Raw genomic sequence first — 18130 nt, forward strand, 5'->3', positions numbered from 1 at the left:
ATTATAATAATGATTAAAAATCAATGAAAGAATCTGGGTTAAGTAAAACTAAGTATTTACTTTTCTGGCTAGGTACTGTTATAGCAACACACAACAACATAAACTACAGAAATATTAACAAGAAAAGTCAAAACGTAACAATGAAAACTTTAAACACAATGCAGTGATAGCACGAAAACATCACATGTACCTAACGGTAATGAAACTGCAAACCGTACTGACACAACAGGACGAGCGCGAGGGGGTGAGAGGGGAACGGGAGGGGGCTCACGTTCCAGGGAGGTCTACCAATCATGGATGCATTGATGGTCAAGATCGCCGGAATACATTGGATGAGGGCAGAGCAGAACCGATCGTCGTGGAAATCTTCGGAGGATGATTATGAATAACAATAATGTTTAAATAAAGCGACATTAATATACACTTTAAAAAGTTGTTGTGTAATCGGCAATCTACAAATTAATTACAATATCATGGCCTTGAAAATATACCTGCGACATGTATATTAAATTATGAGACGCGTCGGATTCGCCGCGGTCTACGGTCTTCAATGTCACCGATCGCATGAATTCATTTAGCAAATCGGAGGTTAACAATAAGATTGTTACATGTAGATTGATGTACATGATGTTGACAGTACGTTTATGTTTTTTTTTATGTAAGAGAGGGCAAACGGGCAAAAGGCTCACGGGATGGGGAAAGGTGAGGCAACCACTCATGGACATCCGCAACAGGTGTCAAGAGATGCGTTGCCGGCCTTTAAGGGATGGTATTCTCTTTGCCTGAAAGTCCCTAAGTCGTATCGGATGCGAGGCAAAAAATTGAACCCAAACAGCTCCTCTGAGCACTCCTTGTGATAAATGCGGTAGAAGATGCAGAGAGAACCCACATCTCTAATGCCAAAGCATCGAGCCGATCTTGCTGCCGTTCTTAATATACTATCTACAGATAGAGATAAATTACTTCCTACTACTGTCAGTAATGAGCTATCAATAATCTGAAGCTGCCTCAATATGATCGATAAGTCATTCGTATCGCCTTATATTGGGACGCGTATTACAATTTTCTATCGCTGATAAGCTATACGTCGTCCCATTGACAGACAGCGTGTACGGATAAGGCGAGTTACCGTCGATAAGTTTATTGGGACAGAAAAGTCAACGATAGTTACGATTTTTATCTCAAGTAGGCCACAGCCGGAGATGATTCGAGCCTCTTCGTTGTACGCATGTATTTTAACAAAAACTTTTGCTGAAATAAAAATACTCACGCTTAATGTCGTGGTGGTGTTGTGAGTGAATCGCGTAGTGCTCAGGCGGGTAGTAGGGGTGCGTTGCGTGTCCGGGATGAGAGGGATATGGCGGGAAGCCCCCGTAGCCCGTGTAGTACCTCCCGCCGTACGGGCCTGCGCCCGCCGTGTACGCACCTGGCGCGCCTGTTGCGACCAATCATGCGTATATTAAATCAGGGGCATACATTCAACAGGAACAGAACCTTAATTAAACTAAAGAATATGTTGGTATCAGTGACTCATACATCTTTGTGCCGTTTGGTGTCGAGACACTTGGCCCGTGAGGCCCAGAGGCGCGGATAATGTTCAAAATACTATCTTCGCGCCTCAATAAGGCTACTGGAAACCCAAGCGCTGACAGCTATTTCAGCCTAGCTATCCAACGCGGAAATGGTACGCTTTCACGGAATTAAAATTTTAATTTTATGTAGTCATTGTATTGTAAATATGTATGTTATAGTACTAGTTAGCACGACACGCCACAAGTTACTACATAGTGCGGCTTTCAATGAGCTTTCTTCCACGTACAACAAATCTGTGGAATGAGCTTTCGTGTGCGGTGTTTCCGGGACGATACGACATGGGTGCCTTCAAAACAAGCGCGTACACCTTCCTTAAAGGCCGGCAATGCTCCTGTGATTCCACTGGTGTTGCAAGAGAATGTGGGCGGTAGTCATCACTTAACACCAAGAGACCTGTACGCTCGTTTATCTTCGTTTTCCATAAAAAAGGCTCTTTCCAAATCAATTAAAGAAATAGGAACTTTTACGGCCATACATTTTTATTCACCTAAAACTCTATTCACCGTTGCCTCTCTTTTTATCGCGCGACTCTTACCTCTTCTGACGACTTTAGGATTGTCTTCTGTACCTAAAATTGTACCTACTTAGTATAAGGTCATCTTATGAAAGTAGCTCAGTTTTTTCTATCATATAAATAAGTATTTTTAAATCAACATTCTTTTGTAGACAAACCTACATTAGTTGCAGATAGTAATGTATTCGTAGAAGACCACGACATTATCAACATATCATTTTTCCTTCAAAAAGTTGTAACTATCTATCGAGCTTGAATGCTCTCAGGTATTATATTTACAATAACAAATTACTTATTTGCGGTCGGCTCTGCGTCTAATTACGAAAAACGAAACAACAATTGAACCTACTTAGTACCTACAGGTATGTAGGCATAGGCATAAATCGGTAGCTATCATGAATGGTAATTTCATAAAAATAATTATCATTTTAAATTAGATTGTTTCAGCTTATTTGGGAAGTTTCAACGATTTGGATCGCAATGACCATAAATATGCTTTGCTTTTTTTATATCACCAGGACAGATCGCGCGTGCACTATCACTACTCGCTCGTGAGTCCCTACCGTATAGTCACGCTGGCGTGGCCGCCTGGTTAACCTTCTTCGTGTTAGCAGACAGTCATCAATTTGCGAACGTTATTTTTAATTGGTGATTTTCAAAGTGTGTGCCTGATGACGTCACAATGGAATGAATGATAATGGCGCGCTCAATGCGATTGATGATTCGAAAGTAATCTTATTCTTACGCAACTTTGACAATGATATACACGAGCTGTTTCCTTTTATCTTATTCTTGTTACGCACTATTCATTTGAAATCATTTCCATATGTCAGTCAGTGTGCTGCATTTAACAATGTCAATAAATTATCCCACGAAAATAGCAAATCATAAATGAATGACAAGTTTGAATGAGTTTTATTGTGCGTGTATTTTAAATTCTGTCTTAAATTAATGTTTTTTCAATTCACAATATTAAACATAAATACTACTCAAGCATGACCTTAGTTTCCCGGCCACACTTATATATTATATATAACTGATACGTAGAATTTTACGCTTTTAGCCAGGAATATGTTTAAGTAGGATTTCAAAAAATCTGCACGTATAAAATTTACTATCTCGTAAGTATTCCTCATTGACAAATTTATTCTAGTATATAAAAAACTAGTGGTGTATATCAAGATAATGCGTGCGTACAAAGTACACATGTCAGAAGTTAAACTTGCATTGTGCATGAACCTCTAAGCTGCAAATTAAGTCCTGGTACATGTTGCTAGGATGACACATGATTTCAAACGCTATGAAAGACATTACTATCACCGCTACCATATTTATGTTCTGCTGTCTATGCAGTAATACGTCGTGCGCATAATGGCAAATTATTAAGGCATACTCGCGACATACATAAGACAATCTCTTCATCAACTATGATGGCCTGGTACCAAACGCTGTACTATGCTTTCTATATCATTTTCTTCCACGTTAAAATCTTATGAATTTATGTGTCTGTCTCTTTTTACTGTCTCGCTTTTTCGTTTCATCGAGTTACAAATCACAATGATGCTAAAGAAGTTTTCACTTCAATAAGGTATAATATGGCAGCCATTTTTTTAGTATAGTGAATTGAGGTGACATGACAGTAACAGGATATAACAACTGACACATTAATTGATGGATGTTTCTTGATGAACATAAGTTTGTATCGCTAGAACCTCGTATTTTTGGGATTTTGTGAATATAAAGACAGCTTCACACTAACCGGGCGGTGGTGCGGCATGCGGCGGCGGCGGTTGATGCGGCGTAGCGTTGTTTGGTGACATCATCATAGCTGACAACAAAATTTATAGTTTACAGTAGAGCCTCAAACTAAAATAAACAGATACATGATTAATTTTAATTTATTTGCGCTTTTTTGGGTTTAATTTAATAGTTCTCATATTTACTTAAGGACATTATGCATATATTAATTAAGTCACAAAAGTTTCACCTAGTGTGACACATATTTATGTCTCCCCACCGAATCTATGGCATGGCTACGCGATATATTTGCAACATTAGAATCATTAAAAAAATAACACAATCGTCGCTTTCTAATTATGTATATTCTTGATAATAGAAAATGTTCAAAACAAATGTGTCACAAATTCAGAAGATTTTTTAAAAAACGTTTGTGTGGTAAAGGTTACTATAACATTACTGACTTTCATAATGAAACCACAGATTGGGAATGGGGCGACCGCCCTCAGACTATTAAATAACTAATTTTATTGTATGACTTTACATTATAACTAATCTAACCATATTTTTTATGAAAAAAAAAAGAAGCTCGCAGAGTTTGTTGCGCCTGTACTTCTCAGGTCTGAGGCATACTTTTAGGAATGAGTGGTAGTTTTTAACTTACAATAAGTGATATCACACATCTATTTTAAATAAACATATTTGACTTTCAATACAAACACATTTGCGAATATTCCAGAAATACGTACGTGCGTGCGGCGGTGACGTCACGTGCGGAGGCGGTGCGTGTGCATTCACTGGCGCCTCCTTCATCTCTGTTTTGATATCCATCTTCATGTCTTCTTTACGTTCACCTGGTAACATATATAATCTTATAAAATCCAGTGTCCTGATGTTTGTTTCCAGTGAACTCCTAAACTAATTAACTGATTTTAATGGGGATTACTTCATGGAGCGCAGTTTATCCCAACTTGAGATATAGGATAGTTTTTTTAGCACGCGATAGAAGATATTGCATAGCTTCTATCGCGGGCCTTGAGCGTGGGGATCGAATCCAGAAATTCCGTAACGAAAATAACCTAACACTTACTTACTAGATGTATATAGATATTTCGGCACGCTTTTTACAGTTGCCGTGGAACAGCGGTTATATGTGATAGCCGCTGTTCCACTCGTTGTCCTCGTTGTACAGAAGGTCCCAGGTTCGAGCCTTTTTATCACGTTTTTTTAATTTTCATTATTATGACAAGAATTTTTATTTAGTTTCACCTGTCCCGTTGTCTGTCTGTAATCAAATCTTGCAAGCTAAATTTTACTCAGTACCCGTTTGCTTTTTTAAAATTAATTTTATTAAAAAAAAATACTGCATAAATAAAATTTAGTAAATTTCAGTAATCAGCTTGTTGTCATTAGCCGCTTGTATATCTTTATTTTCTGTTAATTTTACTATTTCCCCCACGAGACAGGCAACGCCTAGTGTGGGGGTCAGTATAAAATGTTAATTTGTACATGAAAACTGCGAAATAAATGATTTTGTATTTTTTTTTGTAAAATAAATAAATAATTATAATTGCATATGTTGATAAAAAATGCTATGCAATACCTTCACCGCGGCAGTCCCCGAGTGCCACACGTCTTTTTTATCTCGATTTGGGTCCCATAATTTTTTATTTTCAATATTTGTTTTGTACTTACATATTTTCTATGATATAATATATTGACGCACGGTTTCAGAAACAGTATTTAATTTATTATGTACAGAACGCAATTGTTTTGGTTTAACAGAATTTTTCAAGAATCCTGAATGGCACTGCATTGTCATTACAATACAGTGCATGCAGTGTGTATCAATTACCATCAGGTGAACGTCCTCTTCGTTCTTCCATTATTTTCATTAAAAAAACTTGAAAAACCTTCAGTATCCTGTTGCATCGGATCATGCATGGTGTCCTTCTCACTGTCAGGTTTCTTGAGCTCGGTGGTCATATTTTCCTCCATCTTCACCTCAGTAGTGGACACTTTGTCAACCTGAGTGGGTGCGTTTAGGCCGTTCTCGCTAGCTTTTATGGCCTGTCCATTTTCCATTATGCCCTGAATCAAATCAAACATAAGAACACGTCACAAACAAAGGTGATTTAAGTCACTTTAGTACACAAGACCAGTGGGAGGCTCCTTTGCACAGGAAGCCGGCTAGATTATGGGTATCACAACGGCGCCTATTTCTGCCGTGAAGCAGTAATGTGTAAGCATTACTGTGTTAAGGTCTGAAGGGCGCCGTAGCTAGTGAAATTACTGGGCAAATGAGGCTTAACATCTTATGTCTCAAGGTGACGAGCGCAATTGTAGTGCCACTCAGAATTTTTGGGCTTTTGAGAATCCTGAGCGGCACTGCATTGTAATGGGCATGGCGTATCAATAACCATCAGCTGAGCGACCTGCTCGTCTCGTCCCTAACAAGATAATTATTAAAAATTTAAAACAATTTCTCATGAATATAGTTAACTGTTATCCAGAGAAATCATTCTGATTCTTTAAGTTATACTATGCATATCGTATTAAATATATCCTTGTCTGTAACCAAGCTATGCCTAGTTTGGGGAGAGATAATTTGTGTTAAATATTTCAAGAATAATCGGTTATAAAGTAAATCAGTATATACCAACACAACACAAGCGTAATTGTTTCCGAGTCATGGATGTTTATATGTATTTATGTATATCTAAGTGAGCATCATTGTCTTGTGCCCATAGTACGGGATGTACCCTAGTTTGGGGCAAGATAATTAGTGTAAAAGCGTATCAAAATATTAATTTAAAAAGAAGAAATATAAAAGCATAAATTTCAAGTAACATATTATTTATCAACAGAAATGTGCGGTATTTTTTTTTTCAGATTTGTCACTGAGTCATGAAAAATATCAAAATCTTCGAAAGATGCGAAAATCGATTGTACTCACAACACATCCTTGATAATGGAGAATGGTTAAGGGCATTTGTTCTACTTACTGGTTGAATAAGTATGTTAGTAACGGGATTTCATGTATATACGGGATTTTGAAATTTATTTTATCAAGCAATTCACTGTATGCTATCTGTCCTGATAACAGCTTTTTAACTGACTTCAAAAAGGATGAGGTTCTCAATTCGATTGGTATTTTTTCATGTATGTACACGGATTTATAATCCAATTTACATTTACACAAACATACAATAGGTAGCACATACAAATAATAGTATTTTATTAATATTAAAGGTATTAGGCATAAGAGGCATTTATTTTCTCATATACTAGATACTACTTCTTACCGCTTCAGAAACAAATGGCGCTCTGAGAGCGAAGAAGCGGCGCAAGAAACTCTACCAGCACTTTTTTTAATAAAATATACAATATTGTATTTTGCTATTGCTATAAAATATCACAATCTAGACCTAGGCTGTCCGATCACTTAGATATTCAGCTTTGGAGTAGTAGGACTTACGACGGAGCAATTTTTTAATAAAAACATTTGAATTTATTTATAGATAATTATTATAAAAGTGTATACATTTACCCTTAAAGTTCTTATGTATCTTATGTTATTTTATACTTTTCAGTTTTTGAAGTCGGTTTTTTCAAAACGGTATTTTTTTTGTAGTATAAGTTTAATATTATAACTCACGTCTCGCCTGTGCGGCGTATTGGGCGTGTGTCCGGGGTTAGCAATTCCGCGTTTGATCTGCTCGAGAGCACGGTCCACCATTCGGCCGAATGTTTCCTCGTCCACTGCCGGCTTACAATGCTGTAACATAAACGACTATCATATACAGACAGTAATGGAATAAGCGCAATTGCTTGATGTAGTTGGTTTTTTTTAACAGAGTTATTTTTTTTATGGAATAGGAGGACAAACGAGCGTACGGGTCACCTGGTGTTATGTGATCACCGCCGCCCACAATCTCTTCAAACACCAGAGGAATTACTGGAGCGTTGCCGGCCTTTGAGGAAGGTGTACGCGCTTTTTTTGAAGGTACCCATGTCGTATCGTCCCGGAAACACCGCACAAGGAAGCTCATTCCACAGCTTTGTAGTCCGTGGAAGAAAGCTCCTTGAAAACCGCACTGTGGCGGACCGCCACACATCCAGGTGGTGGGGATGATATCCTAACTTGTGGCGTATCGTGTGAAGGTGGAATGCGGCCGCAGGAATCAGGTTAAACATCTCTTCAGAACACTCCCCGTGAAAAATGCGGTAGAAGACACACAATGAAGCGACATCTCTACGGAACGCCAAGTGATCCAGCCGTTCACAGAGCACTGGGTCTCCGATAATTCGGGCTGCTCTACGTTGCATGCGGTCAAATGGATCGATCTGATACTGGGGTGCGCCAGACCAGAGATGACAGCAATACTCCATGTGTGGGCGGACCTGCGCTTTGTAGAGCGCTAGAATGAGGGCCGGCTTGAAGTATTGCCGTGCTTTATCAATGAAGCCCAGCTTCTTCAAAGCCAATTTGGCTTTGCCCTCCAGATGGCCACGGAATAAGCAATCGCTCGAGATATCGAAACCCAGTATTCCGATACAAGGCGAGGCTTTAAGGGAAGTGTTGTCGAAGAGCGGTGATACGGCAAATGGGGTTTTTTTACAGAGCGCTGGGTCCCCGACAATTCGAGCTGCTCTACGTATATAGAAAATTATTTCAAATACCAAATTTAAGGAAGAATTATGCTCGAAAATCTGTCCTATGCCGTATTAGACTAACATATATAAAATGAATATCTAACTTAGATCCATTTCATTTTAATTGAAATCAATTTGAAGTTGATGCTAAGTTATGCATAAAATTCGTACGTCTCGGTACGCCCCATCAAAATGATAACTTAAACTAATCTAAGTTGAAGTTGTTTACTACTTGTTTACTAATCTAAGTGATATTGTTTAACTTGAGAAAGGCTTGTGACATAACTTAAATTTTATGTTTATTAATATGATAATATCAAGGACGAGTAAAATAATAAGGACTCCGTGTCACCTTACATAACATTGAGGCACCATAACAAGCCGGTAAACGTGTAAATACACAGCCCCACACATACACTTACACTAATACAAGCCGATCGGCCGCCATTATGATATTTGCCATCTGTGACAGAGTTTGCGTCGCAATAAAATATTTTAAAAATGCCGTTGTGCGTTGTGAAAAAGTGTAAAAAAAAAATATAAAAGTATTTGTGGATATATGATTATCTACGGGAGAAAAAATTGTGTACCTAGTACACACCGTAACCTCACACACACTAGCATAAAGGTGCTTCACTTGCTAATATCACGGCGCGGAGCCCTTCTTTTTTTACTAGTCCGTGGATAATATAAGGATTTTATTAATAAAATCTTTTATTGATTACTAGCTGACCCGAGAGACGTTCTGTATTTAATAAATAAAATAAAGTTTTTTATAAGTTTGTCAATAATATTTCATAACATCAATAATTATTTCGTAAAATATGCACCCTATTGTTGTAATGAAATTGTTTCACAGCAGAACTATCAAACCATGCGTCAATAAATTCTCTCATAGAAAATAATATGTCCATACAAAAGAAATAATGGAAATTAAATAATTATTTGAACGAAATCTGGCCGTTTAAAGTGGGTAAAAATCGCGCCCAAACGAATCGGTTACAAACAAACATACATACAGGTGAAGCTAATAAAAAGCGTGTAAAAAAGAAGCATATAACTTGAAGTGTCACTATCACAAAGGAAAGTAAAGAAATTTCTCGCGCACGTAGCGGTATTCGTCACTCACAAAGATAGAAGGATGCACTCTTTGTCTAAGATATCAATCGACATACAAGATCGATCGACATTTTTTTTTAATTTCTGACAAAACTTATGATTTATCAATCTACATATAGTTGGTTGTCAAAATAAATGTCAGATATTATGGTTGCGCAATTAAATTTGTGAGAAAACTTAAGATTTATCAATCTACATAAAAATAATATGATCGATAGTTGACAACTGTAGTTAACCTACCAACCATAATTAGCTAAAAGTAAGTTTAAGTTTAGTTTTTACCTACTGAGAAAGTTAGAAAGATATAAAAATTCTAATTAGTTATTCATTTGAAACTATTCTTTCAATTTGATTTCTGAACGACGACGGGGGATACATCAAAGGCAAAAACCAAATTGTTGATTTATTTAATTCCGAGCATTTTCATATTTACCCACCTTTTAAACATTCTCTGGACTTCCACAAATAATTCAAGACCAAAATTAGCCAAATCGGGCCAGCCGTTCTCGAGTTTTAGCGAGACTAACGAACAGCAATTCATTTTTATATATATACACTGGCCTTCAAAAGTAAGTATCACACTTTTAAAATTTAGATAACGTTTTAAGTTCACAAGATATACTTTCGAAATAAAAAGGACTCCAAAGAGAATTTAATTTTGTAAATAAAAACTTTATAGTCGGTAACCTTCTTTTAAGAATTGGCTGAAAAAAAACTTCAAAAACAAAACCATTCCTTTTTCAAAGTGGACGTTTCCGAATTACAATTTTACCATTCACATTTTTCTTTCTGTTTTAAATTTTTTTCAAGATCGATGGGTCTTGTTTTAAAAATTTATGCTAAAAAGCACATAACATTTATTTATCATGCCTCTTTTAGTCGAAGAATGTGCTAGGATCATGGCTTTTCTGGAACTAGGCATCAGTATGCGTCGCACTGCAAGAATGGTGGGTGTGACGGTACGAACGGTCCAGAAGGTAAAGCGAAGGTACGAAGAGACTGGACACCATCTGAGGAGACCTTGTAATGGCAGACCCAGGTTTACCAGTGCCCGAGAGATCGTTATATTATTTCCACTGCGTTAAGAAATCGCCACCAAAATGCAGTTGAAGTCCAGCAACAGCTACTTCAGACCCGGAGGGACTACATTAGTGACAGTACAGTGAGAAGAAGACTTGCTGAAGCAAATTTTAAACCCCGAAGACCAGCGAGTGGCCCAAAACTCGAGAGACAGCATCGAGTAGCGAGACTGCGATACGCCCGTGAACACATGCAGTGGGATGAAGAAGAATGGTCAAGAATTTTGTTTGCAGATGAGTCTCGATTCTCCCTTTACACTTCTGATGGAAAGCGAAGTGTTTACAGGCGACCTGGTGAGCGATACCTTCAAGCCTGCATCTCAGAAAGAGTCCAATACGGTGGAGGCAGTGTACATGTATGGGCTGGCATATCTTCAGAAGGTCGCACAGAGCTAGTAGCCATAGAAAATGGCACCCTCACTGGTCAAAGATATGCTCAAGAGATTCTCAATGAGTATGCAGGGCCGTATTTAGCAAATATGGGTGATGGATCGATGCTGATGCATGATAATGCCCGGCCAGACACGGCTCATATCGTACAAGAGTATATTCAGGAGGTCGGTATCAGCGTGATGGCTTGGCCATCAAGAAGTCCTGATCTCAACCCGATTGAACACGCCTGAAATGGGCTTGGGAGGCTAGTCAGAAATCGCAGACCACCACCTACTACCCTCAGGTCACTAAAGCAGACCCTGGTAGAAGAATGGGAGAATATTCCACAACATCGGCTCCGAAACCTAGTGTTCAGTATGCCAAACCGGCTCGAAGCTGTAATCAGAGCTCGAGGAGGCAATACCAGTTATTAAAAATTAAATAACATGTCATACATTTTAGTTGAATTTTTTTACACTAAACTAAAAATGTCTATTTTCATTGTTTTATCTTTTTTTAGTTAAAAATGTTACTAATGTATAATTTTAGTTTCTAAGATTTAAAGCCTATAAAATTTGCAACAAAACGTTTTTAACCTTAAATCTCTACCTTCTATACTTAAGAAAAAAAATTAATTTGAAAAGTGTGATACTTACTTTTGCAGGCCAGTGTAGATAAAATATATTTAAATCTTAGTTACAATCCTTGAATATGTACACTACTATTTTGTGCATGTACATTATTAGTAGGTATCATTATTTAACCCTATACAAGACACAATTGGTTAGAGTGAGGGAGGAGGAGCCTGCCCACCGTCACCGTATGCGTGAGAGAAAGGGAAGCCAGATAGACTGGCGCCGTAAAGCGTTACGTTACGAAGCGGTTTACCTTCCCTTAAGTGCCTATCACTGCAATAATGATTTATTATGCATACCTATTTATTACGTTCATGCGGATATAGTAACTATACCATCTGGGGCCCGTGGCGAATTCTTTTGATGGGGCCCTATCAGTAAAAATCATCACGTTTTATTTTAATAAACTTCGAGATTTTCAGCGTACTCAATTACACGTTGTATATGTCCCACTATAGTTCAATATAATAATGCTTTTAGGATGTTCTTGGGATTACCACGTTTTTGTAGTGCATCTCATATGTTTGCCTTATACAGAGTAGATGATTTTTATGCTATTCTGAGGAAAAAGATTTTTTCAATTAGGGATATAATTAATAAAAATGAAAATAGTATATTAAGAGTCTTAAATAATGTACATAATTTTATTAATAGAAAATGGAATATTATTCTTAAATCTAAAAATAAATCCTTGTAATATTACTAATCCTAGAATAAGTTAATACTAACAATATATGGGCAATGCTGCCTGAAATAAATAAATTTATTATTATAGGCCACGTCTCTTAGGCGAGAGGGCATGGTCTGTAGTCCCCACGCTAGCCCAATGCGTACCTTGGACTTCACATTCATCCATAGAACATAATATCTCAATGCATTCATCATCTATTCGCGAGCTATTCGAATCAACATCTTTTTGTTTAGGTTGGTTGAAATGCTTAACGATTAACTTGAAATTGTATTATCAAGGACTCTTGGGCCGTGGCATTTTGCCAGCCCTGCCACCCTATTATTACGCCACTGTACCTAGTTATAATTTGTCCTATTACTATTACTCTCGTCCTTGAACTCGAGAGGTTTAAGCTTAAAGTCCGCCACCCCGAAACGTTCGTTAACTTTCATAATTTCTCTCACCTTTTTCAATTCTTCTTGGAATGTCTCACTGCTCTCAATAAACTTGCGTTTCTTCGCATCAAACTTTTCTTCAATTTGTTGCAGCTCATCCTCAAGTTTCTTCTGATGCATCGTCAAAGACTGCACTTGCTTTTTTAATATCTGAAATGTACTGTGATGTCTATTCTTTCGCTGTAAGCCACTAATACCTTCTGTCTACTGAGATATCCATAAAAAACCTGTCACCTTTAGTCAGAATAGTACAACAAGGGTTAGTTAATATATATTGAAAATGAAACATGTTTTTTATAGGTATAGCGGCCATTTTGGAAGTCACCATCTGAGTTTTGGCCTAAATGCCCAAATTGATACACACTGCCGATCAAGTTTTTAGCTTTAAGCACCGGAAAAGTACTCGTCCATCGTTCTTAAGCAGTTAAGTAAGAAGGCTCAAGTGACGATGGAACATGGTGAGGCTGTCGGCCATAGACATCGGCAACACCAGGGGTCAAGAGATGCGTTGCCGGCTTTCTGTTGGGAGTACGCTTTATGGCATATCGGTTCGGAAAAACTGCTGCTGGTAATTGATTGCAAAAAGTGTCTGTGCGGTGCGAGATTTTCCTCGCGGTAGAGAACAAAGAGGATTTAAATACAAGGTGATAAGAGCTGCCAAAGTAAAAATTAAAATTTAGTTTAGCATGAACGTGCAGTCATTTGACAGAAGTTTGAAATAGTAGTAATTACAGTATGGCGATTGGCGACAATATAATCCGGGTAAGTTTCAAAGCGAACACTTGCTTGAAACGTAGTTGATCTAAAAATTTTTTAGGTTATAGCCATCAACTGTCAATCTATAACTGCACGTTTCATACAATCGAGTGAATCGCTTTTTTCAGAGATTTTCGCTAGCCTATGTAGATAGAATTTCGCATATGGGTTGGTTGCACGGAAGAAAATTATTAATTGACAATTTCAGTGGTGAAAGAAACAATAATATAATCTATACCTATTCTTAACCATCCTTTGAGAGAAATATTTCATAAATAGAATGTAAAATATGACCATACCTGCATCCTGGCGGTGGTGACGACAGACCTGACATCTGGCACCACGGTGTCGGAGAATATCTCATTGATTAGCCGATGGTTGCGCAGGTATCGTGCGTAGGCCACGTGCTTCACCGACAGACCCTCGTCCTGATCTGTCATAGAGAAAGAAAATTACCATGCTATAGAACACAGGCAGAACCTTGTCAAATTAAAATCTGCGTGACGTCAGCAGGTCGCTTCCCAAATTGCTAAATGCACGTAAGGTGCCTATAAATATTGTAAGTCAAATTTTTTCCAAAAAGCCAGATTTAACATTTCACAACTTATCAATTAAATAATAATTTAAATTATAATAAGGTTTTTTTATAAGTTTGATGCTCAATCGAGTTTACTTAGCCAGAAGTGGGCATTTATAATGAAAATAAAATATAATGTATATTGGCATATACTTATACGCAAATTATCTCGCCCCAAACTAGTCATATTGGTAAAGGAACGCTTTATTTAATACTAGCTTTTTCCCGCGACTTCGTGCGCGTGAAATAGTTACTTTGGGCAGCATTATTTATGTCTTAGTACCCACTTTGCAAATAATACACTACAAACTGCTGTGGCTAATACATTTTATAAGGTGCCAACTTTCATACCCTTTTTTCCCCTTTGTTCCTTATCATGTGCCTAAATACAAAGTCTCATTGTGTTATCTTAGATAACGACAACTTTAATTTTTTTCTAGAAAATTACCACCCCCTATTTCAACCCCGCCAAGCTTTTTATTCGCGATAAAAGGCCTCCTTTCCAAACTCTAGTCTATCTCTGTACTTAATTATATCAAAATCGGTTCAGTGGTTTAAACGGGAAATCGTAACAAACTTACATTCACATTTATAATATTAGGAGGGATGGTTTACATAAATATAAACATCCATGACTCGGAAACAAACATCCATATATCATATAAATATTTGCACCTATCGGTATTCGCACCGGGACCTCAAGCTCAGGGAATAGTCACTAAAGACTGGACAATATTGATCGTCCAATAGAAGCTGCCAATGTTGATCCTTTTACTTTTATAGAAAAACGGAATAAAGTTTTGAAATGATAACTTCTTATGTGTGGGTAAAACGCTTCGTAACGTAACGCGTTACGGCGCCATTCTGTCTAGCTTCCCTTTCTCTAACGCATACGTCAGTGGTAGGCAGGCTCCACCATTCTCACTTAAACCAATTGTTAATTTTATAGGATTAAATAATGTTGATAGACAAAGGTAAGAATAAATTATATTTTTATATAACTATTTTTTTTATTAATATATAACCTTTCCTTACATTATCAATATTAAATAGTTCAACTTAGATAAGTGTAAGTTACCCGAGACGCAGACTTTTTTTTAGATATTTTTACACGCTTTTTATTAGCTTACCTGTATGTATATTTGTATGTAACCGACTCATTTGGGCGCGGCATTTTGACCCACTTTAAACGGCCAGATTTCATTCAAACTTCGTAGATTTATCGAGGACCGATGAAAATTCATTAATTTGGTAAAATTATTTCGTTTTTCAATTTGCAAAATAAGATTGTTGTAATATAAAATATATAATTTTTTCATCCATCGTCGACATTTTAAATTTCAACTATGTATTATATCTTTTCAACCATAGAGTGTTTTTTAGTTTTTTTTTTTAAGTATTTTTATTATTTCTACATACCCTCTTCATCTTCGGCGGGTTGAATATCAATACGCCTGTCTTGTTGTTGCTGTTCCTTCTGCGCACTTCCCTTTTTGGTAGTACTCTCCTCCTCTAGATTACCAACTGTTAATATTAATATATATTAATGACATTATTTTTAATAATAAGATTTTCATGGCAAGGAGACTAAATAGAACAAGCACGTCTTTATTGTAAATTAATTAAAACGTATATTTTATACTTGGTAATAAAATTCTGATAATTCTCGGAAAAGCTACTTTTAACAACTTTAATAAATTGTAATTGAATTTTAATGTAAATTTAGAAATTTGGAATTAGAGTTCAGGAAATTTCGAATACAGAATAACAAATGAATACTTAATTTTAACAATTAATATTATCTATGTGCACGGACTAGTAAAAAATGAAGGACTCCGCGCCGTGATATTAGCAAGTGAAGCACCTTTATGCTAGCGTGTGTGCGGTTACGGGGTGTAGCAGTTACACAATTTTTTCTCCCCTAGACAATCATATATCCACAAATACTTTTATATTATTGTTTTTACACTTTTCCACAACGCACAACGGCATTTTTAAAATATTTTATTGCGACGCAAACTAATTTGTTACAGACGATGGCAAATCTCAAAATGGCGGCCGATCGGCTTGTATTAGTGTAAGTGTATCCGTGGGGCTATGTATTTACAGGTTTACCGGCTTGTTTTGGTGCCTCACTGTTATGTAAGGTGACACGGAGTCCATTTTTTTACTCGTCCGTGTCTATGTGTAATTATTTAAACTTGTGGGTAGTTTATATAATGCAGTGGATTACATAAACAGTTGTATGACAATATAACTATAGTAGTACAACCGACGAGACAAAAACAATTAAAGGTACTTAGCTCACGTTTTGCTAAATTCTCTTAGACCTTTAAAGTAAAAAACTTTCTATCATCGCAAACAAGGATAGTATTTTTCATAACAATAACCTCCTTACAACTTTTGGCGGGAAGTTTCGACTCGTAGCTAACCTATTTAGGTTAACAAATGCTTTTACCATATCAGCACTTTTTCTTTCTTATGTTAGTAGGTACGACTAAGAGAGATCACTAGAAACTACAGTAATTGTTGTAAAAATTAATTAGGTACCCTTTCAAGTTCTAAGCAGCCTTTATGCAGTTGGCACATAATGTCAAAAGCGGTCTATACAAGCATCTTATCTGCGTTACTCTAGGGGCCACAGTACCATAAAGAAATTATGATAATTTTCAAACGGTATTTATACTTTTTTTTTTCCGCGCCCGGATATATTGTATTTGTATTTAAATTTCTCATTCCTTTTTTATTTTTATCTCGTTGGTTGTAGAACTGTATACTTACCAACGGCTTTGTTCTTGGCGGCGATATATGCGAGATACGCCGGCGATGCGTGATACGCCTTCAAGCTCTTCTCATACTCCGTCTAGTGATGTACCAGTGCCAATTAGTCATGAGGTGCAAGGGTTTGAATAGTGTTAACTGTTAGTTAGGACGGGTTTAAGGGTTTGTGTAACCTGGCTAACTAATCAATGTCTTTTAGAAGCCTACTGCACATAATTTCTAGATATAATATGGTATATACACTCTAGTAACGAAATTTTATTTTTGACATTAACCAAATGATGTTTTTTATATAGATGGACGCGAAAGGAAATGGAAAAGCAAAGACGGTGATTTGTGTGTGACAGGTGGAAAATCCAAAGAATGTATCTGCTTTTATCTCAGTTTATTCTTTATTCAGAAAGAAAAACACTAATTGAATTGTCTAATTAGATAGATATGGAAAAGTCTTAGATAATTTATGTTAGATAGAGCCTCCTGCTGCTAAACAACCAATGAAAACAGGCCAGGTTTATTACTTTAGAGTGCGTGACAAGCTACGTCCTACACTCGCGATTTGTATGTCACTTTGTGAGAGTGTGCGTGCATTGCTCAAAATACAGGTTACCCTTACAAGTTATATAAGTAGTTCCAAAAAGTCAAATTTGGACATAATATTTCTTAGATGTGTAATAATGAGCCATGAAGTGCGGACACAATGATCGGGGTTAATATTAGTCAGCCAGAGACCGCAAACACCAAATTAAAAAAAAGCAAGTGACGTTAGCGCACACAAAACTGGAACCTCAGTTGTATGAATAGTGACCATATTTCATTGTACCTTTGTTTTTGTGCGCGAGCCATTGTACATAGGCCGGCGATGCGTGATACGTTTTCAACGATTCAGTGTACTGCGCCTAGGTCCAAAATAAACTGGTCATACTTTATGTACCTACTATCGAGCTTATTCAATTCCTGCTAGGGACATATTAAGGAGTCTCGCTTGACGTGCTGTGAATGTATCTGGCAAGGAAACGGTAGAGAAAATACAACGGAATTTACCTTCGTCGTGTTTAAAATAGTCTGGCCATAAATAATGCAATTGGCATAAATATCCCCGTTTCCGGGACGATACGACATGGGTACCTTCAAAAAAAGCCCGTACACCTTCCTTAAAGGCCGGCAACGCTCCTGTGATTCCTCTGGT

The 18130-nt window shown here is 37.1% G+C and overlaps 2 protein-coding genes and 1 long non-coding RNA gene across 9 annotated transcripts in view; 1 reads left to right on the forward strand and 2 right to left on the reverse strand.

Annotated features, from left to right (window-relative positions):
* LOC126978117 (SWI/SNF-related matrix-associated actin-dependent regulator of chromatin subfamily E member 1) overlaps positions 1-18130 on the reverse strand; it is a 147222-nt gene that overhangs the window by 120411 nt on the left and 8681 nt on the right. For 4 of the 7 annotated variants that reach the window (XR_007732518.1, XM_050826853.1, XM_050826852.1 and 1 more), the window contains 9 exons: positions 16945-17026; positions 15583-15687; positions 13886-14019; positions 12840-12980; positions 7503-7622; positions 5758-5935; positions 4594-4698; positions 3867-3935; positions 1271-1435 (listed from right to left, as the gene is read on the reverse strand). Coding sequence is in view for 6 of the 7 variants with exons in the window: in XM_050826853.1 (XP_050682810.1) it covers positions 1271-1435; positions 3867-3935; positions 4594-4698; positions 5758-5935; positions 7503-7622; positions 12840-12980; positions 13886-14019; positions 15583-15687; positions 16945-17026 (1099 nt within the window). In the remaining variant the exon portion in view is untranslated. Of the gene's footprint in view, positions 1-1270; positions 1436-3866; positions 3936-4593; positions 4699-5757; positions 5936-7502; positions 7623-12839; positions 12981-13885; positions 14020-15582; positions 15688-16944; positions 17027-17764; positions 17841-18130 lie in introns of all 7 variants that reach the window. The other 3 variants (XM_050826850.1, XM_050826851.1, XM_050826849.1) reach the window with 3 other exon arrangements.
* LOC126978163 (RNA-binding protein 41-like) overlaps positions 1-18130 on the forward strand; it is a 298020-nt gene that overhangs the window by 11717 nt on the left and 268173 nt on the right. The window lies entirely within an intron of this gene.
* LOC126978220 (uncharacterized) overlaps positions 1-18130 on the reverse strand; it is a 242323-nt gene that overhangs the window by 3078 nt on the left and 221115 nt on the right. The gene's annotated exons all lie outside the window — the stretch shown is intronic.

This window comes from Leptidea sinapis, chromosome 47 (genome assembly GCF_905404315.1).
Source record: "Leptidea sinapis chromosome 47, ilLepSina1.1, whole genome shotgun sequence".
Classification (NCBI taxonomy): Eukaryota; Metazoa; Arthropoda; class Insecta; order Lepidoptera; family Pieridae; genus Leptidea; species Leptidea sinapis.